Source organism: Schistocerca nitens, chromosome 1 (genome assembly GCF_023898315.1).
Source record: "Schistocerca nitens isolate TAMUIC-IGC-003100 chromosome 1, iqSchNite1.1, whole genome shotgun sequence".
Classification (NCBI taxonomy): domain Eukaryota; kingdom Metazoa; phylum Arthropoda; class Insecta; order Orthoptera; family Acrididae; genus Schistocerca; species Schistocerca nitens.
The window spans coordinates 521,510,412-521,533,212 of record NC_064614.1 but is presented as its reverse complement, the minus strand read 5'-3'; the positions used below and the strand labels follow the sequence as shown (position 1 = coordinate 521,533,212).

General features: G+C 38.6%; 1 protein-coding gene across 1 annotated transcript in view; it reads right to left on the bottom strand.

Moving 5' to 3' along the window:
• The window catches only part of LOC126253273 (probable medium-chain specific acyl-CoA dehydrogenase, mitochondrial), a 95,500-nt gene extending 75,777 nt beyond the window's left edge, over positions 1 to 19,723 (bottom strand). Inside the window, exons 1-3 of the mRNA XM_049954491.1 lie at positions 19,363 to 19,723; positions 19,071 to 19,170; positions 720 to 887 (exon numbers count right to left, since the gene is read on the bottom strand). Of these exons, the coding sequence (XP_049810448.1) occupies positions 720 to 887; positions 19,071 to 19,170; positions 19,363 to 19,380 (286 nt within the window). The 5' untranslated portion in view covers positions 19,381 to 19,723. The remainder of the gene's footprint in view (positions 1 to 719; positions 888 to 19,070; positions 19,171 to 19,362) is intronic.
• Between the last annotated feature and the right edge of the window lie 3,078 nt (positions 19,724 to 22,801).

The window sequence follows — 22,801 nt, the reverse complement described above, 5'->3', positions numbered from 1 at the left end:
GTTTGAGTGATATGGGACCCCTGATACATCTTGATATGACTCTGAAAGGTGACATGTACATAAGCACGTTGTCTGATCACCTGCATCCATTCATAACCATTGGACATTCTGATGCACTATGGCAATTCCAGCAGGATAATGCAACACTCCGCAGTCCAGAATTGCTACGGAGTGGCTCCAGGAACACTCTTCTGGGTTTGAACACCTCCGCTGGCCACCAAACTCCCCAGACATGAAAATTATTGAACACATCTGGGATGCCTTACAAAGTGATGTTCAGAAAAGATCTCCACCCTCCTTATACTCTTATGGATTTATGGACCACTCTGCAAGATTTAGGGTGTCAGTTCCCTCCAGCTCTACTTCAGACCTTAATTGAGTCCATGCTATGTTGCGTTGCGGCACTTCTGCATGCTCGCGGGGGCCCTACATTATATTAGGCAAGTGTACCAGTTTCTTTGGCTTTTCACTCCCTACAGACTGCTGTAACAGAATGACACTGCTGGCTGAAATGTCATGTGGTACGGTGGTCATCACCATTGCGCATCACCTCACCACCCACCATCTTATGTGCACACCACTATGACTAAGGGTTTCAAATTTGGAGTATCCCAATATAACATACACTTTTAACATCAAAGAGATCACATGCGACAATGTAAATTAAGTTGAATTAGATAATTAATTAGTAAAAATTCTTATTATATTCAAGGACTCACCACAATGTGTTGGAATATGACCATTCATCAGTCCTAAGGACCACGCTTTTTTAACAATATCCCATGGAAATTTCATTGTTCGATCATATTCAGCGGCAACAGGTATCACTTCTTCTCTTGCAAATTTTCGAGCAAGTTCTTGAAATTCTTTTTGTGTTTCATTTAACTCTAAGGCAGAAACAAAGGTTAGCTTCTTGTTGTGTAAGGCTCAAATAGTTGACTGCATTTATTAAAAAGAGGGAAACTAAAGATTACTATTTCAGTGTTCGTACAACCAGGAATGACTGGCTTCTAAGCAATATTTTTACTACTTTTTGAAAATAGAAGAAAAGAGTTTACAAACATCTACAGAAGTCTCTTTCATTTGAGAACACGCACGCATACATGCATACGTAACTATACATACCTCTCGAACGCACATCCTGTATTGTTATATAAATAAATAAAAGTTTTCCTAAGATGCAACAGCTGTGGTTAAATACTCTTCAAACTCAAAGAAACTTCACATAAATTAATGTCAATAGCTAAAATAGTATTACTATGCATTTCAGTTTTTATGTTATGAAGAAATGGATAGAAATTAGCAAGACACAATGAGAATTATTTTATAAAAATATTACGTGGTTCTTCAAAATACATGAGAATTATACTCCCATAAGCCATGGACTTCGCCAAGGTAGGTGCTTTGTGTGCGTAAACAACACATATAGCTGTACTGTAGGCGCAACTGCAGTAACTGGGTGTGTGTGTTGAAGCCAGACAAATGTGTGGTTCCTGGGAGGGGCAGCAGCCTTTTCAATAGTTGCAGGGGCAATATTTTGGATGACTGACTGATCAGACTTTGTAGCATTTAGTCAACACGGCTTTGTTATGGTTTTGTGAAGGGCTGAACCCAAGAGGAAGCAAAACCTGTTACTATTTCTGAGGGTACGAAGCTCTACCGTATGGCTTACTGATGATGGCACCCTCTTGGTTAAAATAGCTACAATTCAGATCTCCGGGTGGGGCCTGCTCAAGAAAATGTAGTCATCAGGAGACAGAAAACTGATGTTTTAGGATCAGATCATGGAAAGTTAAGTAGATTAGACAATTTAAAAAGGGAAATGCATAGATTGAAGATAGATATAGTGGGAATTAGTGAAGTGTGGCACCAGGAAGAACATTATAAACAGAATATCAAACAGGCGTAATGCAAGAGCAGGTCTAAGAATTACTAAGAAAATAGGAATGTGGGTAAGCTACTATGGACAATACAGGGTTATTACAAATGACTGAAGCGATTTCACAGCTCTACAATAACTTTATTATTTGAGATATTTTCACAATGATTTGCACACACCTACAAAAACTCAAAAAGTTTTTTTAGGCATTCACAAATGTTCGATATGTGCCCCTTTAGTGATTCGGCAGACATCAAGCTGATAATCAAGTTCCTCCCACACTCGGTGCAGCATGTCCCCATCAATGAGTTCGAAAGCATCGTTGATGCGAGCTCGCAGTTCTGGCACGTTTCTTGGTAGAGGAGGTTTAAACACTGAATCTTTCACATAACCCCACAGAAAGAAATCGCATGGGGTTAAGTCGGGAGAGCGTGGAGGCCATGACATGAAATGCTGATCATGATCTCCACCACGACCGATCCATCGGTTTTCCAATCTCCTGTTTAAGACATGCCGAACATCATGATGGAAGTGCGGTGGAGCACCATCCTGTTGAAAGACGAAGTCGGCGCTGTCTGTCTCCAGTTGTGGCATGAGCCAATTTTCCAGCATGTCCGCAGGCTACGCGTGAAACTTGCATGCACGCGTTCAACCGTTTCTTCGCTCACTGCAGGCCGACCCGTTTATTTCCCCTTACAGAGGCATCCAGAAGCTTTAAACTGCGCATACCATCACCGAATGGAGTTAGCAGTTGGTGGATCTTTGTTGAACTTCGTCCTGAAGTGTCGTTGCATTGTTATGACTGACTGATGTGAGTACATTTCAAGCATGACATACGCTTTCTCGGCTCCTGTCGCCATTTTGTCTCACTGCACTCTCGAGCGCTCTGGCGGCAGAACCCTGAAGTGCGGCTTCAGCCGAACAAAACTTTATGAGTTTTTCTACGTATCTGTAGTGTGTCGTGACCATATGTCAATGAATGGAGCTACAGTGAATTTATGAAATCGCTTCAATCATTTGTAATAGCCCTGTATAGTGAATGTTTTAACATAGTTGAGGTAGACATGAAGCCAACACCCACCACAATAGTATATGCCTACCAGCTCCACAGACTAAGAGAAAAACAATAACGAGCTAAAAAAATTATTCCAAAAGTTAAGGAATATAAAATTATGATGGGTGACTGGAATTCAATAGCAGGAAAAGGAAGAGAAGAAAAACCAATGAGAGTAAGTAGACTGAGGGGGGTTTGGGGGGGGGGGGGGAAATGAATATGGAAAGAAGTGTGGCAGAATTTTCCAAAGAGCACTAATCAATTATTGCATACACTTGATTTAAGAATCATGAAAGAAAGCTGTGTATGTGGGAGAGACCTGGAGACAGTGGAAGGTTCCATATCTAATGTATAAAAATAAATATTTGTTTGTGCATTTTCTATGCTTTCCTATGCCATTCATTCACCTGTGAAGAAACTTTGGTGAGTTGTTGTGCATACAACTGAATTAAGAATACAGGGTGATTCAAAAAGGACTTTACAATTTTGGAATTATACAGGAATTTATGAAGTTAACTTACAGAATCAGCAGATGTGTCATTTTGTAGCAAAAATTCCCCAGTTTCACATAAAAGAGTCACTTTGGTACACTGTGGCTACCATTTTTGGTGAGGCAAACATCCCACTGGTAATCAATTTTTTCCCACACTTGTTGCAGCATATCAGGTGTGACGTGCAACGGAAGCATAGATTCAATTTTTTAGGTTGGCTAAACTGTTTGGTAGGGGAAGAACATACACACGGCTTTAATGAAACCCCAGAGATAGCAATCCAGTGGTGTCAAGTCTGGGGAGCGAGGTGGCCATGCGATTGGCCCTTCACAGCCAATTCACCAACCTGGGATGTGACTATTGAGGAAACCTCCAACTTCCGTGAGGAAATGAGGTGGTGTACCATCTTGCTGGTAGTAAACCATCCCCATCCCTGGCATCTTCAATTGATCAATGAAATTAAAAAGTTTTCTAGCATATCCAGATACACAATAACAGTGACAGTTTTCTCCATGAAGAAAGGGTCATACACTTTCGGTCTGCTAATGGCATGTAACACATTAACTTTGGAGCTGTCATGAATGTGTTCCAGCATCACATCTGAATTTTCACTACCCCATATTCTGCAGTTGTAGGAGTTCACACATCACTGATATGAAATGTTGACTCATCATTGAAGATTTTTGTGTTCAAGGATGTCTCGTCGTCCTCCTCTGACGCAACATTTCCGAACGGAATTCTCACTAGCAACCTTACCTGCATCACTAATATGCTGTGCCACTGTGAATCTATATAGTTTCAAGTGTAAATGCCCATGTAGTACTTGTCAAACAGTCTTTTGTCAAATGCCAGTGTTGTCAGATGCAGGTCGTGTTCATTTTTGTGGAATGCGGGCAAAGCTCTCCCTAACCTGTTCGACATAATCATCAACAAGTGGGCGAGATGGTGATTTATCCTGTCACAGTGAACAACCATCTCAACAAAGCTCTAATGTCAAGAGTAAATTGTAGGCCTACTTGGAGGTATTCAGTGCAAAATTTATGCCAAACAGTTGTTGCAGAGTTCATTTCATGAAAATAAAACACACAGTGAGCACTCTCCGCACCAGTGTAAGTAGCCATTGTAACTGAGAACTAGTCTGGCACTCCTGGTGGAGAAACCAGGTACTGACGCACTACATGAACCAAACTTGAGGTTGTTTGTGGCAAAATGACAAATCTACCAATACTGTAAGTTAAAAATCAAACAATGGAAAATCCATGATGGAGTGTAACAATATTATGAAAAGGAAAGTTGCTACTCACCTTATAGCACAGATGCTGAGTCGCAGACAGTAATGCCTTCATCAAAAATAGACCACACACACACACACACACACACACACACACACACACACACACACACACACCTCATACACATGACTGCAGTCTCAGGAAACTGAGACCACACTGTGAGCAGCAACACCTGTGGGGTGGCAGACAGTGAAGTGCTGCAGGTTAGACGGAGGGCAGGGGAGAGGTGTGGAAGGTGGGGGGGGGGGGGCAGAAAAAGAGAGAAGTAAAAAATCTGGGTGTGATGGTGAAATGAGGGCAGTGTAGTGCTGGAATGGGAACAGGGAAGGCGCTGGATAAATGAGGACAGAGACTATTGAAGGTTAAGGCCAGGAGGGTTATAGGAACTTAGGATGTGCAGGGGAAGTTCCCACCTGCGCAATTAGAAAAAGCTGGTGTTGGTGAGGAGGATCCATCTAGCACAGGCTGTGAAGCAGTCATTGAAATGAAGGATGTCATGTCAGCATGCTCAGCAACAGGGTGGTCCACTTGTTTCTTTGCCACAGTTTGTCGGTGGCCATTCATGAAGACAAACAGCTTGTTGGTTGCCATGCCCACATGAATGCAGCACAGTGGTTGCAGCTTAGCTTGTAGATCCAATGACTGGTTTCACAAGTAGCTCTGTCTTGATGGGACAGGTGATGTCTGTGATCAGACTGGAGCAGATGGTGGAGGGAGGATGTTTGGGAAAGTTCTTGCATCTATTACAGGGGTATGAGACATGAGGTAAGGGATTGGGAACAGGGGTTGTGTAGGGATGGACAAGTATATTATGTAGGTTCGGTGGATGGTGGAATACCAGAGTGAGAGGGGTGGGAAGAATAGCAGGCAGGACATTTCTCATTTCAGACCATGACGAGGGCTAGTTGAAATCCTGGTGGAGAATGTAATTCAGTTGCTTCAGTACTGGGTGGTACTGAGTTACGAGGAGAATGCTCTTCTGTGGCCAGATGGTGGGACTTCGGGAGTTGCTGGGAGACTGGAAAGATAAGGCAAGGAAGATTTGTTTTTGTACAAGGTTGGGAGGATAGTTATGGTCTGTGAAGACTTTGGTGAGACACACTGTATATTTCAAGAGGGACCACTCATCACTGCAGATGCGACGACCATGACTGGCTCAGCTGTATGGAAGGGACTTCCATACAGCTGGAACGGGTGGCAGCTGTGGAAGTGGAGGTATTGCTGGTGGTTAGTAGGTTTTGATATAGACGGAGGTACTGATGTAGCCATCTCTGAGGTGGAGGTCGACATCCAGCAAGATGGCTTGTTGGGTTGAGTAGGATCAGGTGAAGCAAATGGAGGAGGAGTTGTTCTGGAGGAATGTGGATAGGACATCCTCACTCTCAACCCAGATTGCAAAGATGTAATCAATGAATTGGAATCAGGTGAGGGGTTTAGGATTCTGGAAGATTAGGAAGGATTCCTCTAGATGGCCCATGAACAGGTTGGCATAAGATGGTGCCATGCGGGTGCTCATAGCCTTATCCCAGATTTGTTTGTAGGTAATTCCTTCAAAGGAACAGTAATTGTGGGTGAGGATACAGTTGTTCATGGCAACTAGGAAAGAGGTTATTGGTTTGGAATCTGTCAGGCATTGGGAAAGGTAGTGTTCATTAGTAAAGGGAAGTGGCATAAATAGTGACGAGCAGGGCTGTACGTAACCTTAATAAATTTCTACATCATTCCAAAGGTGTATAGCCCTTTCCGACTTGCCCTGTATACCCCTACCACCTCTGGAGGTGGGGGTGAGAAAGCACGATTTATCAAATTATATGTGATAACAACTTATATTAACATGAACCAATTGTTTTTATGGTCACTAAACTCATTGGTGACAGCACCACTTACGTTTTATCCATAGGGATGGGAAGGAGATGGGAAAGAGGGGACAAAAGGCAATGACATATCAGTATATCTGTAAAACCTGAAGCAACTTCTACCAAATTTTCCACGCATCATTCACTGCCAGGGGGAAAAAAAAAAAAACACCACCACTGCGACATTCTTTGCAATCCTATGGCTTGGTATGGGTGTGAAAAGGGGTGACGAAAGAAAAACTCAGGAACACCTACACCTGAAGCAATTTTGACCAAATCTGGTATATATATGATTCATTAGTTTTATAAAAATACTGTGAGATACTCTTATTACACCCAAGAGTGAGGACGGGGACATGAAGCTAATTTGTTTTTGGAGTACTGTTTTTAAGTTGAAATAAGTATTGCTTTCAAAACTCCTCAATTTTTCATTTAAACCCAGATTCTTTTGACAAACCACATCATGGGAAAACATAAGGAATTTGAGTCAACTTGAACAAATGAAATATACATACACTACCCATTTATTTCATCTTCAAGCATTTTTAATACTACTGATGTTAATAGTTTGCACAAATTGAGTAATACATAATGGCACATAAAATAATAAAAGAAAACAGTTAAAATCACATAGATTTGCATACAAACACACAGTGAGAGTAACTTAAAATTTTATATGTTCTTTTGCACACTCAAAAAATTCCCCTATGGCATACAATGCTGCTTTAGAAGCCAATTCTAGAGAACATTTCTGAAGGTTTTTACTGAGGTAGTGTGTGCCTCGGTGACAGTGGATTGAACAGTTTTATTCCAAGGTATATATAGCTATTGTGGGTCTTGCTTAAGTCTAGTAAAACGGTGGTCAATCTTTTCTTTTTGGTGGGTATTGTGACAGTGAAATGATTAGCACAATCTGTAGCTCTCTTGGTTTTCCTTTGTGTAGACTAGGCATCCAAGTATGAATAATCATTAGACTGTCACGACACCCAGTTTCTTGAAAGTGGCCTACAAGATACACTGTTTTTGAAAATATCCATTAGACATCTGACAATTTTTTTCTTCCACATAAATACTCTCTTTGTCCCAGTGGAGCTGTCCCAAAGCAGTATGCAGTATGTTACATGGCTAAGAAAAAATTCATAATCATGCATACTGAATCTGTGTGGAGATACCAAGTTAATTTGGAATACAAGCGTACACCAAGAATTTAACTGACATACAGTCATTGATATTGCATAAATTAAAAATTATATGTTTGGTTTTATTTTGGTTTACTGTTAATTCATTGTCTTTAAACCAGGTAGCCTACTGTAAATTCTTATGCTGGCCTTGCTTTGTTCCTTTAGATCCTCTATGTCATTTCCAGTTCTAGTGAAAGTGGTGTCATCAGCACACAGAACAGATTTATATGGCATTATACTAAGTAGGTCACCAATATAGATTTTTTACAATAAGGGTCAGAGTAAGAAACCTTGAGGCATGCCTCTTGAAACATATAGGAATCCAGAGCGCATATTATTAAAGTGTGCCCTCTGCTTCCTATTGTCAAAATACAGTTATATACGGGGGAGTTCTGTATCCTGAATGCCTTAGCACCTCAATTTATCTATTAGAATCCGACAACTCACAGAGTCATATGCCTTGCCTTGCTTAAGTTAATCAGTAGGGCATCAACAGATGATTATGCTTCAAAGGCACCTGAGTATTGCCAAAACATTTTCAACAGCTTTTGGTGTTGATGAATTTTCCCTAAAGCCATCCTGAGTGTCAGTCTTCCACTGCAGGTGAAATGTTTGTATATTTGTTGGTATATGTAACATTCTACTATTTTTGAAAGTATTAGTACAAGAGAAATATGACGGTAGTTATCAACACATGATTATTCCTCCTTTTTTATGTAAAAGGATAACTACTGCTATCTTTAAGCAGGCTGGAATAGAACAACTCCAAAATGGGTGTAGTCTGATGTCCACAATCCTTTTAGTAACAAAATCTGTTAGACCAAACAAGTCATCTGATTTCGAGTTGCTGAATTTTTCTACAGCTGCTGCAATGTCAGTGACAGCAATTTGTACCGAATTGAATGTAGATGTTGCAGGTTTGTTGTGTGATATGAATATGTTTGTTTTTCTAAATGTTTATTAATGCCTGATCTTTGGCTGTCATTTTTTGCATTGGATGTCCTTTGTTACCATAATTAATAAAAAAAGCTATTCATTTCATCAGATTTGATATTGTAGTATCACAAATGGTTCTATTAGTATTACCCAGTTCTCCTTTGATAAGTCCCCAAGCAACATTGAATTTGTTTTGTGGTTGCTATATATATTTATCATTCGCCAATTTGTTTCTGTTTTATAATTTATGATCTATACCTTTTCATTAATTGAAGGTACTGAAGTCTATCTTCTTCAAAGATCTTTGATATGTTATAGAGATTAATGACCTGTGTTCTTAATTTTATGAGGTCCGGTGTGAACCAACAATGTAAACTTGTATGATTACTTTTGCTTGGTTCCCCTCATGTCAGCACTTATTAAACGTATTACAAACAAGACTGACAAAATTGTCAGAAGCTTCATCAACATTTGTAAATCGAGACAGGAAGTTGGACCATTCTATCTTACACAGCTGTGATCTGAAAGCATTGATATGAGTATCATTAACAATTCTAATGTACTTTTGTTGTTCATGCAGCTTTACAAGATTTTTTTGTCAGCAATTTTAACCATATCCCTTCATGATCTGATAGATACATAGTACAAAAAGAGTCCTATTTCATACATATTTATTTCTAAATTTGTTATAACATTGCCCAGAGAAAATAGCTGTCTTGTTGGTTTGTTATTTGCATAAAACATATTGTGTGACCTGAGGGTGTTAAGCAAGTGTAAGAACTTTGTTGATGCAACCCTAATGTCAATGTTAATATCCCCGAAGATTAAAATTTTACGTTTATTGCATTTCTGCAAGTGGAAGAGTGTTCCCTCTAGTACCTCTGAAGACATCAATGTTGCTGTCATGTGTACATTACACAAGCACTACAACTAACTTGGTGCCTGCCAATAATATAGCAGCTGCCTCAAATACATTTTGAATGTAGAAATTACTGGTGTCAAGATTAGTGCATTTTGCCAAACGATCATTGCTGATGTATATCGAAGTACCTTCATAGTAGTTCTGACTTCTACAAAAACTTGATACTAAACAATAGCCTGATAACTTACACAATGCTTATTAATACATAGAAAAAAATTTTTGCTTGCTCCTAGAAGAACACTAAGATCATCTACCTTACTGTTTCAAGATCAGATACTAACATGCAAAAATACCATCGACTTACTACAAGATAGTGGGGATGTTTGTCCTGTCTACATGTAGTTCACTTTGCACACTGTCAACACAGTCAATCTCAACATTATCAAAAAATAATAAACATAAATAAAAATGTTGTGACATTGTTGATGTGATTCTAGCATTATTTTCTGTGCATTTAGAATATAAGGCTCATTTACTATCATACAAAGAACTTTATTGGTTACCACAAGTTTACTCAATCCATTTAAACGTGAACCACAGCTAGCGTGAAATCTGCAGCCAATTTAATTTCCATTTATCATACAAACATTTTGTAGTGTTTACATATATTTTCAGACTGTTACAGATGTAAGGAGTGTTTGTTCTATTTTCACACTGTTGTTGTGGTCTTCAGTCCTGAGACTGGTTTGATGCAGCTCTCCATGCTACCCTATCCTGTGCAAGCCCCTTCATCTCCCAGTACCTGCTGCGACCTACATTCTTCTGAATCTGCTTAGTGTATTCATCTCTTGGTCTCCCTCTATGATTTTTACCCTCCACGCTGCCCTCCAATGCTAAAATTGTGATCTCTTGATGTCTCAGAACATGTCCTACCAACTGGTCCCTTCTTCTTGTCAAGTTGTACCACAAACTCCTCTTCTCCCAAATTCTAGTCAATACCTCCTCATTAGTTATGTGATCTACCCATCTAATCTTCAGCATTCTTTTGTAGCACCACATTTCGAAAGCTTCTATTCTCTTGTCCAAACTATTTATCGTCCATGTTTCACTTCCATACATGGCTACACTCCATACAAATACTTTCAGAAATGACTTCCTGACACTTAAATCTATACTCGATGTTAACAAATTTCTCTTCTTCAGAAACGCTTTCCTTGCCATTGCCAGTCTACATTTTATATCCTCTCTACTTCGACCATCATCAGTTATTTTGCTCCCCAAATAGCAAAACTCCTTTACTACTTTAAGTGTCTTATTTCCTAATCTAATTCCCTCAGCATCACCCGATTTAATTTGACTACATTCCATTATCCTCGTTTTGCTTTTGTTGATGTTCATCTTATATCCTCCTTTCAAGACACTGTCCATTCCGTTCAACTGCTCTTCCAAGTCCTTTGCTGTCTCTGACAGAATTACAATGTCATCGGCAAACCTCAAAGTTTTTACTTCTTCTCCATGAATTTTAATACCTACTCCGAATTTTTCTTTTGTTTCCTTCACTGCTTGCTCAATATAGAGATTGAATAACATCGGGGAGAGGCTACAACCCTGTCTCACTCCCTTCCCAACCACTGCTTCCCTTTCATGCCCCTCAACTCTTATAACTGCCATCTGGTTTCTATACAAATTGTAAATAGCCATTCGCTCCCTGTATTTTACCCCTGCCATCATTAGAATTTGAAAGAGAGTACTCCAGTCAACATTGTCAAAAGCTTTCTCTAAGTCTACAAATGCTAGAAATGTAGGTTTGCCTTTCCTTAATCTAGCTTCTAAGATAAGTCGTAGGGTCAGTATTGCCTCACGTGTTCCAATATTTCTACGGAATCCAAACTGATCTTCCCCGAGGTCCACTTCTACCAGTTTTTCCATTCGCCTGTAAAGAATTCGCGTTAGTATTTTGCAGCTGTGACTTATTAAACTGATAGTTCAGTAATTTTCACATCTGTTAACACCTGCTTTCTTTGGGATTGGAATTATTATATTCTTCTTGAAGCCTGTGGGTATTTTGCCTGTCTCATACATCTTGCTCACCAGATGGTAGAGTTTTGTCATGACTGGCTCTCCCAAGGCCATCAGTAGTTCTAATGGAATGTTGTCTACTCCCGGGGCCTTGTTTCGACTCAGGTCTTTCAGTGCTCTGTCAAACTCTTCACACAGTATCTTATCTCCCATTTCGTCTTCATCTACATCCTCTTCCATTTCCATAATATTGTCCTCAAGCACATCGCCCTTTTATAAACCCTCTATATACTCCTTCCACCTTTCTGCTTTCCCTTCTTTGCTTAGAACTGGGTTTCCATCTGAGCTCTTGATATTCATACAAGTGGTTCTCTTTTCTCCAAAGGTATCTTTAATTTTCCTGTAGGCAGTATGTATCTTACCCGTAGTGAGATAAGCCTCTACATCCTTACATTTGTCCTCTAGCCATCCCTGCTTAGCCATTTTGCACTTCCTGTCGATCTCATTTTTGAGACTTTTGTATTCCTTTTTCACACTAACAGAGTTAAACTATCGTTCACAATTTTTTTTTTCTGGCCTAAGCTGCCTAGCTGGCAGTCTTGTGTGTGAGGTGTGCTTGCTTGTGTGCATGAATGGTGTGTGTTTCTCTGTTTCTCTTTAGCTGATAAAGGTTGTGGCTGAAAGCTTTGTGTGAATGTCTTAAATGTGACTGTCTGCAACTTTGTGTGTCTTCTCTACACTACACAGCGATCTACTATCTTTTTCTACATTGTTAAATACATGTGACATGCAGACATGCGTCAAGAGCTAGTTTATTATTTAATGATGAGATACAGATTTCAAAACCAGATTTTAAACTGCAAAACACTTTGAGGTACAGGTGTACCTTCTGACCATAATTTATTGGTCATGACCTGAAAAGGTTGCAGAAAAGTAGGAAATGAAAGAGAGACCTGGATAAACAGAAATAACTAGAGATTGGCTTCAGTTTCATACACAGCCTTGGGCAGTGACTGATGGGAAAATGAGAAAAAATACCATGAAAGTAGTAAGTGCAGCAGAGGATCAGATAGGCATCACAATGAATTTTACTGATGAAAGATGAAAATAAATTCAGCAAATTAAGTGGGCAAAAACGAACACAGATGTTTAAAAAATGAGTAACAACATTAAAAAAGTTAAGGCAGGTATAGCTTGAGTACAATTCTAGTGATGCAGAAGCATGCATGACTAGGTGAAAGATAGATAACTCTTTAGGGAGATTGAAGAGACCTTTCAAGTAAGGAGAACAGCCGTATGAACATCAAGAGCTCAAAAGGCAAGCCACTACTCCCCAAAGAAGAGAAAGCTAAAAAGTGGAGTTGAATTTAGAAGGGCTATACAAGAGATATGAACTTGAAGGCAATATTATAGAAAGGGAAGAGGAAGTATATTTACACGAGATGGGAGCCATGACAGATCTATTCCACCTGTTGTGCGAGATATAGGAGACTGGAGAGAGGAAAAAAAAAAAAAAAAAACATATTTCAAGAAAATAATTCCAGTTCCACAAAAGCAGGTGCTCACAGGCATATTACTGAACTATCATTTTGATAAGTCATGGTTGCAAAATACTGACACAAATTGTTTAAAGAAAAATGGGAATACTACTGTAGGCCAACATACAGAAAGATCAGTTTGGGTTCCACAGAAATGTAGGCCATTTATCCTAAAAGACAGGTTGAAGAGATGCAAATCTACGTTTACAACACTTGTAGACAGAGAGAAATGCTATTGACAATGTAAATTAGACTACAGTCTTTGAAATTTTGAAGGTAGGCCTAGCAGGGATAAAATACAGGAAGCAAATGTACAACTTGCAGAAGAAACCAAACTGCAGAAATACGGGTCAAAGGACATTAAAGGGAAGCAGTAGCTGAGAATGGATTGAGAAATGGTTGCAACCTATCCCCGATACGTGAAGTCTGTACACTGAGCAGGGCGTGAAAGATATGAGAGAGAAATTTAAAGAGGGAATTTAAGTTCACAGAGAAGAAATAACAACTTTGAAGATTGCCAATTGGGTCATTCCATATCAAATCACCCAATAAAAAATAAATTTTACACCCACCTCCTGAGATTTTCATGAAATTTGGCTCAAATGGTTCGAATACCATCCTGACAACACCTGCAAATTTTTTTTGCTGTATCTCTTACAGTTTTTTTTATAAATCTTTAAAGTTTTTATGTTTTGCGTTTTCTGAACCTTCGGAAATGGTCAATTTAATTTGTATTCAAACCTTTAAATTTGCTTATCTTAAAAACTCTTTTAGATAACATCATGAATTTTTGCAGCAAGTTTATTTATCATACATATTTGAAGATAAAAATGATGCTATTAAAATATATTAATATTTTCTATGGAAAAAATATATATGTATTTTTTTTAACGGATGTTTTGTTTTATAAGAATTGCAATATCTAGAGTCTCAGACCTGATAGAATGCTCAAATGGTTCAAATGGCTCTGAGCACTATGGGACTCAACTGCTGAGGTCATTAGTCCCCTAGAACTTAGAACTAGTTAAACCTAACTAACCTAAGGACATCACAAACATCCATGCCCGAGGCAGGATTCGAACCTGCGACCGTAGCGGTCTTGCGGTTCCAGACTGCAGCGCCTTTAACCGCACGGCCACTTCGGCCGGCTAGAATGCTCAAATTTGTTTTAATTTACTCTTAAACATATAGGCTACTTGATAAAACAAAAATAATGATGGCTTTTTAACATGTTTATTAATTATAGTAGATTACATTAGAATTATGTACAAAGATACTTACGACACTTATGTATAACCCAACTGATTGCTTGAAACATTGAATTTTTTGAGTAATTTTGTCTTATTAATAAACATTAATGCTGATTCAAACTGTTTTTCCACTTCATCCAAGAGCTTTCAGTTCTTTTGATACAGTCTTTTTTGAAGTAATACATTCTCCCAGTGCCGCTTGATTGAGGTGCGTCTACTACTCCGACTATGTGCTCCAAAGGCACTATGCAGGAATCTTCTCTTTCAGGCCAATAAAATGATGCAGCAGATCCTGAAGGATGTAGAAATAGAATTTTTGCATCTTCTTCATCATTGAATATTGTTTTTACCAGTCCAAAGTACCAGTTACCATCATAATTTGCAGCCACATAGCTATTTATGGATGGTTCAACACGAACCCAATCAGAAGAAGAATGGAAAGAAAAGACTAAGGAGGGTTTTACACTATATGTAGTCCTTCTAATTTCAAGGTTGTTTGTTGGAAGTGGTTTGAAGTTATGAAAACTTCTTGTTCCAGGAATGGTTCGGGTTGCTGAAAAACGTTTTTCTAGTTTTAACCGTAGCAAATCAGCTTCTTTTTTGTCAATAAAGTGAAAATGAATGTTTTCAATATTTTTTTCACAAAACTTATACACATCGATTGCTGTCATTATTTGTTCTTTGTCTGAAAGCTGTAGACTGGCTTTCCTTAAAATTCTTTTAATAGTTCCTCCTAGGCCATCACAAATTGACTTCCCATGACTTGTTGCAAAAAAAAAAGTGTTGGGCTTTCAAATTAGTCTCTCAAGTGTTCAGTCAAATTTTTAAAACTGTTTCTATTTTTGTACTGCCCAGCACAACCATCTGTAAAGTAGTGAACTGAGTCAATGTCAGTATGATGTAATGACAGCGACTTTGTAATTTCTTTTTGTACAAAGTTAACAAAACCAGTGTCATGTTCTTCGTCATCACTAATAAAACAGTGGTTGGAAACAAAAACATTGTTTTCCTCATTTCTTAGAAAAACTCCAACTGGGTGTAGAGTACAACCACCTCTATTCCAGTGGTAACTTTGGATCTCATTTTGTATAACAAAGGAATAATTTTCACTGAAATCCATCACAATAATTGCTGTTTTGGGTGGTGGGTCTTCTTTCAATCTTTTAAAGGCTGCTGATTGGGATTTTGCTATAAACGAGTTCGGGGTGAGCTTTTCCAATGACCTAACCAATAAAGAAATGTAGTCTTCAACACTGATAGACTGTTTGATCATTTCTGTCCTGTCTGTGTTAACCCACTGACTGATTACAATTTCTTCTTCTAAATCATAATATTCACTTAGTTTTTCAGTTAAGCACTCTGTTAGTGCAGTATTTGCAGGACAGCTGTTGCAATGATGTAGCATGCAGTTTTGGTTTTCTGTGTTGCACACAAGCATCTTAATTAGGTCTTTATAAGATTCTTAAATTTTCACAGCATCCAGTAATAGTTTAACATTCTGGTGGATACTGCATACACATACAGTGTGTGTGCCTGCAGCACCAGCAAGGATACACCATTTAGGTCTCAAGAAACAAAATTTTGAAAATCCTACTTCTACCTCGGGATTCTCCTATTTGAAATAATAATAGAGTTCTCTCAAGTTACACAAAATGAATCTTTTTTGCATGTACACATTTTCTTGTACACTTACTTTGTCTTTCGTTCCAGGTAGCACTCGGGAACTTTCATCCTTTTCATAAAAATCTGTTACAAGTCTTACTGTATTTTCAGAAAGAGTTTTACCTTTTTTTGGACCAGGAGTTTCCAAAATACCCTTTTCAGATTTTATCTTTCTAGCTTGTCGCACCATGTACTCGCTTACATTAAATTCTTTCATCACTTTATTTCGACTCCAAGAATCTGGAGCCAAGGTCAGAATCTGGATTTTTCTAGACCTCCCAACAGATGAAATCTTCTCTTTCATAAGAGAAATCATTACATCAAAATCCTTTGCTTTCTCAACCACACTTTTATCTTCTTCGTCATCATCAGAACTTGGTGCATCATATTTTAATGCTTTTGAAACCGCCTTTATTGCAGTCTTTTCAATACTGCTAACCTTCATTTTAAAATAAGACCCTTTACTTTGTTCTGACAAGCCATGAAGCTTTATCGGTGTTAAACCTAAATAATCAAGAGCAATGTTTGTTTGTACGAGGGATTCATTTCTGGATTCCAATGATTCTAATTCAACCATGACTTCATCATCTGTTTCACTTTCATTGACTTCAACTCTTAATTTTTCCTCACAAAAGTTACGGCATGTTGAGCAAAGCTTTCGTCCGGGTTTTATGCTAATATTTTTTGTCAGTAATTGTTTAGAAAGATCCAAGCCTACACTTCTCAACGATTTTTTGATGGGCTTTTTGTGTTTTTTTAGTGGGTCTACACATGTTGTTTGATACTTTTCAAAAACATTTAAAAAGTAGCAGCTGTGGTGTGAACATATATTCTTAAATTCACACAGATTAATTCCAGATCTTAAGTGGATCAAATCTTTTTCTTCCTCACTCAGTTCTGATACCGGTTGTAACTTTTTTGAAGGTGTGTAGGTTGTTTGGAACAGTCAGATTTTTTAAATAACCCTACACTACAGGTTTGAATATCTGACATACTGATTTCACTTTTGGTCTGATTACTGTTCTGGTTACTTTTATAGGATATTGGAAAAGAATCTCTGTAAACTAAGTAACAGTACTTACTGAGAGTTCGAATAAACTTAATAAAATACTATCCAAGCACTATTTAACACTGTAATAATTTTTTACTTCAAAAAACTGGAGTAACAAAACAAAATCCAAGTGTACATTGCTACTCCAAGAAAATAAAAACTTATTTTTGGTGTCTAAGTCACTTGGTATTTTTTGTTTTTAAAATATAATAAATATTATTTTAAAAATTAGATAACTATTAAACAGGTTAAAAAGCCAACATAATTTTTCTTTTATCTAATAGCCTATACAATTAAGAGTATTTTAAAACAAATATGAGCTTTCTATCAGGTCTGAGACTCTAGATATTGCAGTTTTTGTAAAACTAAACATCCGTTAGCTAAAAAAATAAAATAAAAAACTTGTAAATTTTTTTTCATTTGGAAGATTTTAATATATCTTTATGGTAATTTTTTTTAACATTTAGATATAATACACAAACTTATTCCAAAATTTCATACTGATATCTTGAGTATTCTTTAATATACAATTTTTTTTAGTTGTGAGGACACGTTAAGTTACAATTTCCGACTGCTGAAACAACGCCAAATCTAAAAACTTTAAAAATTTATAAAAAAAACTATAAGAGATAGAGCAAAAAAATTTTACAAGTGATTTCAGGATGATAAAAGAAGTAATTGTACCAAGTTTCATCAAAATCTGACATGGTTGGTGTCAAGGCCTGGGTGACTTGACATGGAATGACCCAATTGCAATGCAATTGTCAGACAGAAAAGGGCTTGGAAGAGCAGTTTAATGTAATGTTTTTAAAAAAGTTATAAGATGAACAAAAATAACAGTAAAACAAGGGTAATGGAACATAATCAAATTAAATCAGGCAGTTCTAATAGAATAGGGGGCACTAAATGTAGCAGATGAGTTTTGCTATTTGGGCAGCAAAGGAACTGATGGCGTGTGGTGTGTAGCCTTGCACTGAAGTGAAATGCGAGCAATAATTGGTTCAGACAAAAATAATAGAACCTTCTAAAATGTTGTGCTACAGATACATGCTGAAGACTACAGAGGTAGGTCTAGACTGAATAACTAAAGAGTGTGTATGGAATCAAATTGTAGAAAAATAAACCTGTGGCACAACTTGACTAAAATAAGGGATTGGTTTGTAGACAACACCCCGAGGCATCAGGTAATTTTCAATTTCAACTGGAGCGAAGGGTACAGGGTATAAAATTGTAGAGGGAGACCAAGGGATGAACACAGTAAGGTGGTTCAAATGGCTGTACATTGTAGCACTTATGTAGAGATGAAGGGAGATCGCACAGGATAGGCTAGCACACGACCTGCAAGGAACCAGTCTTCAGGCTGAAAACCACAACATTCTTCTTGCTCTGTTTCCTGAACTTCATAACAGACGATTGTATTGTCTTCTAGAAACTTACTGCCATACTTTTAGAATGAATACTTCATTCTGATACCACAGAATAATAATTAATAAACGTCACGCACAGGATAGGCTAGCACACGACGTGCAAGGAACCAGTCTTCAGGCTGAAAACCACAACATTCTTCTTGCTCTGTTTCCTGAACTTCATAACAGACGATTGTATTGTCTTCTGGAAACTTACTGCCATACTTTTAGAATGAATACTTCATTCTAATACCACAGAATAATAATTAATAAACGTCACTAGAAAGCACAGCACAAACTACTTAACACGAAGAGCCTTTGAGGGCTACAGTAACATTTTAGCCCGTACTTATCTTCTGCCAATAAGAATCAAGAAAATTCGGCAGTAATTGCTTGAGCAAAGACAGTTTCGCCCCCTCGTGATGTATATCCTTAAACATTTATGAGGTTGCTAAACAGCAAATTATATATTACGCCTAGTAAAGGAAACATCAGTAGCAATTCATGCAGTTTCGTAACCCAAGCACTGTTCCACATTTACATAACCCATTAAAAACTCTTTCCAGTGCGTAAAAGGCGTTAAAGGTGCTCACCAAACGCGTATCCATTAGGATGGTGTCCTTCTGCTGCAGCTGGTTTTGCAGCAGCACTAGACAATGTCCTCAGGCCAGGTCGTAAAGGAATTCCAGCAATCTAGATAAAGATGGGGCAGATATGGTGAGGCGTCACGTAAAAATTCACATTAAGGGTTCTATTCTGCAGCATTCTCAGGATAATGTTTTGAAAACCTTATGCTAGCATAAACTGGCTGACAAAACTGTAAACAAACAGATGATTACTAGGCATTAAAGACGTATAAATACTGATAAGGTAATAACTGCGTACGTTTCTTAGTGCGGACATCGTGCTGTTGGTTAATTTGTCGATTCGACGGTAGAAACTATTCAGCCAATTACCCACTGTCCGACCTTTGTACACATTACACAGCGAACTTGGCCTCTACAGTCCACATTCCACTTGCCTGAGAAAGGTCTACAAAGATACTCAATACCGCATCAGCTGTGCCTAGATTGCCCCATGGCCAGCTGAAACTAGTTTCCTTTATTGTATCAATTCAGTTTTTAGGCAGTGGAAAAATATCAGAGTTCTAAGTTAACACCATATCATAAAGCACACTGAAATAGGCATAAAGCCGCGTTGGCGCGTTTACACATGCAATGATTTACGGCGCCAGACGAACTGCGCCGTAGGGTTCGCATTGTGTAAACATACCACGTAAATAGAAAGGCCCAGCAACTGCAAGAATTCGAAGTTGTGACGTCATCGAGAAGCGGCACAGTCAACAGCTGTCTGGTGTTGTATCAAAAACATGTTGGAATAAAAAATCCGTTGTGTTATATAATCTTACGAAATATTAAACTTCCTGGCAGATTAAAACTGTGTGCCCGACCGAGACTCGAACTCGGGACCTTTGCCTTTCGCGGGCAAGTGCTCTACGAGATATTATTTAAGTACGGTACACACCACTCCTATTGTGCGTTACTAGTTGTGTTTATGTGAGTTTAAAGCAGCATAATGCACGTTTATTCTGTTTTATCTTCGTTACGAATAGGTAATGGAAATTACACTGCAGTAAACACGATTCATAGGTTCAAATTTCATAAAGACGATGTAATGACACAGAAACGACACCACTCAATTAAATATACGATTTCGCAGTTACAATAATTCAGTCGTAAGTTCTGTTTTGAATGTAATTTAGTAAAGCATGTCTTAGATAATGGTTTATTATTGTTTTCCGGATCACTTGGCTTAAATGTTTTACAATTAACGTACTTTACTGCTCATTTTCCAGGTGTGTCACAGACATTTAAAAAATAAACACATTATCTGAGGAGTACCTGCCACAGACGGAAAAATCATAACTGCCCCACTTTCAAAACAACGATTTGATGCAGATATCGTGAGAGACACGGTGCCGATCCGTCCAGCGTGCTATCCCCAGCTGTAGGACCATCCAGAGAGGGACCAGAACGAAATGATCATGAAGGCAGCAGCATTGCAGGAAAGCATCAAGATTAATGAAGCTAACCGGTTTGAGTATTTAAAAAGATTTCATATACCAGCCTTCAGGTACTGAAAGATGAAGTTAATGTAATGAAATGAAATGATCGTACTGCATTGTTGGCCGGGAGGCCCCATTCGGGGGAGTTCCTTGTTGGTTAACGCCACTTCGGCGACTTGCGAGTCAATGATGATGAAAATGATGATGGTGGACACACAAAACCCAGGCCCCCTGTGTGGTAGGCGGTAACGCTACCGCTACGCTACAGAGGCGTAAAGTAATATTTCTACGGAAGAATTGAGAAAAACAATGAAAGAAATATGTATTAATTTAATGTGTATCGATCTATCTGTGGTCCCATTACTTAGTGTGTATTATGATAGATAATGATTTGAAAGTGGAGGTCTATTCAAAATGAGTTTCATTGAAAAAATTCTAGTCACTGAATTTGTTTTTGAAATTGCGCTGGTAACAGAGAATTGTGTGAATGGAACTGACTGTGATGTGCATGCCTCAATGTTTTTGTATAACATATTAGTTGGAAATGTGTGAACGTTTTACTAAACAACTACTACACATGCAAAAATGTCCCAGGAAATAACACATTTTTTAAAGACATCATCAACTTTGTTTACAAATGTGACACTGTTGGAAATTTATGATTCCTCTTCAATTTAATGAGGTACATTGGCTGTGAATGTACTGTGCATTTTATTTTCACAGGCAATACACATTAACTGAGCAACATCAGCCCTATCCCTCTCACGTCTTTGTTTTGAAGGGTGGAGTTGGGAAAAACAAATTTTCTCCAATTTGAATTGAGGCATTCCACATTACTCAGCTGAGATCTGTGAGGAAAACCAAGAGCCCTCTGAATGTGCGGAAAGCGACAAGAAATCTGCGCTATGTCCCACGAAAAAACGAGTGGTGGATTTGCAAGAGGGAAAGGAGGAGTGAGTGAGCTGACTGAGGTACTTGTGGCACCCATGGGATAACCGTAGAACACAATACTCCTCTGTATAAGTTGGCTTCAGTTGGTCAATCAACACAGCTCTCTGCTTCTGTTTACATCCAGGACAAAGGTCTTGTCAAATACTGTAATGCCTTAAAGAGGCCCCCATATAATGGGGGGAGTGGAAGCCTGAAGCCCCTCCCTTAGCCAGACCAGAAGGCATGTACATAAACCATTGCAACAGAAAACAGGTTTTGTACCATGATGCACAGGGTTCTGTGGAAAAAAGAATTGCATATGCGATAGCAGCTTCTGTAAGAAGAGTTCAAAGTCTCCAATAGAAGATAAGGAAGAGGGATGGAGGAAAAATTCACCTGGGGCCCTAAAAGTTTCTCTGTAAATGAGCTGGCCGTAGAGCAGTCGATATCCTCTTTTACAGTGGTTCAAAGGCCCAGAAGAACCTTAGATAAGGTGAACAGGCCAAGAGACAGAATGGCATGCCAGGCTCACTTTCAAAGTATGGGGTAGGTGCTCTACCATCCCATTACCGGTGGGATGCTAGCTCGTAATATCAATATGACTACACCCACATAGACAATTAATCTCATCAAACAAATGGCACTCAAATTGCCTACATCTGTCGGTAGTAATAATCTGAGGGATGCAAAATAATGAAAAACAAGAATTAATCAGAGCCTGGACATGCAGGGAGCAGGAACGACTGTGACCAGGACAGCCTCAGGCCACCTTGTGAATCTGTCTGTTGTTGTCACTAGCTAGCAGAATCACAAGAGGTGGGAAGGGTCTCAACAATATCCAAGTGGATGCGTGGAAATCTCCCTGAAGCAGAGATAGGCAGAGAAACATGGAGAACAGTTTTTGAAGATTTACTGTGAGACAATACCTCGTTCACTACCGACAATCCCTCTGCAGCACCATCCAGATGACCTTATTAGCTACTAATTTAGCGCCAGCGTTGATACCCAGGTGAAAGAAGTTGTGAAAAAAGTAAAGAATGGGGTGGCGCCATTTAGCAGGAATAAGGGGCGAAACTTACAAGACATTTCACACCATACATTTAGGTGACAACCTCGCAGAGGAAGGAGTTCAAGATGGAGATTTATTGATGATCGATCTGCTGATGACGGAAGGGATCTGAATCTCGAACAACCAGGACATCCCAATCAATGGCTGCAATCGACGCAGAATCCTGAGACAAACTGTTGACAATGACATTGTCCTGGCCGGAGATGTGTCACATGACGGTTGTAAAATTTGCAATGAAATCTGCCTACCGACATTAACAG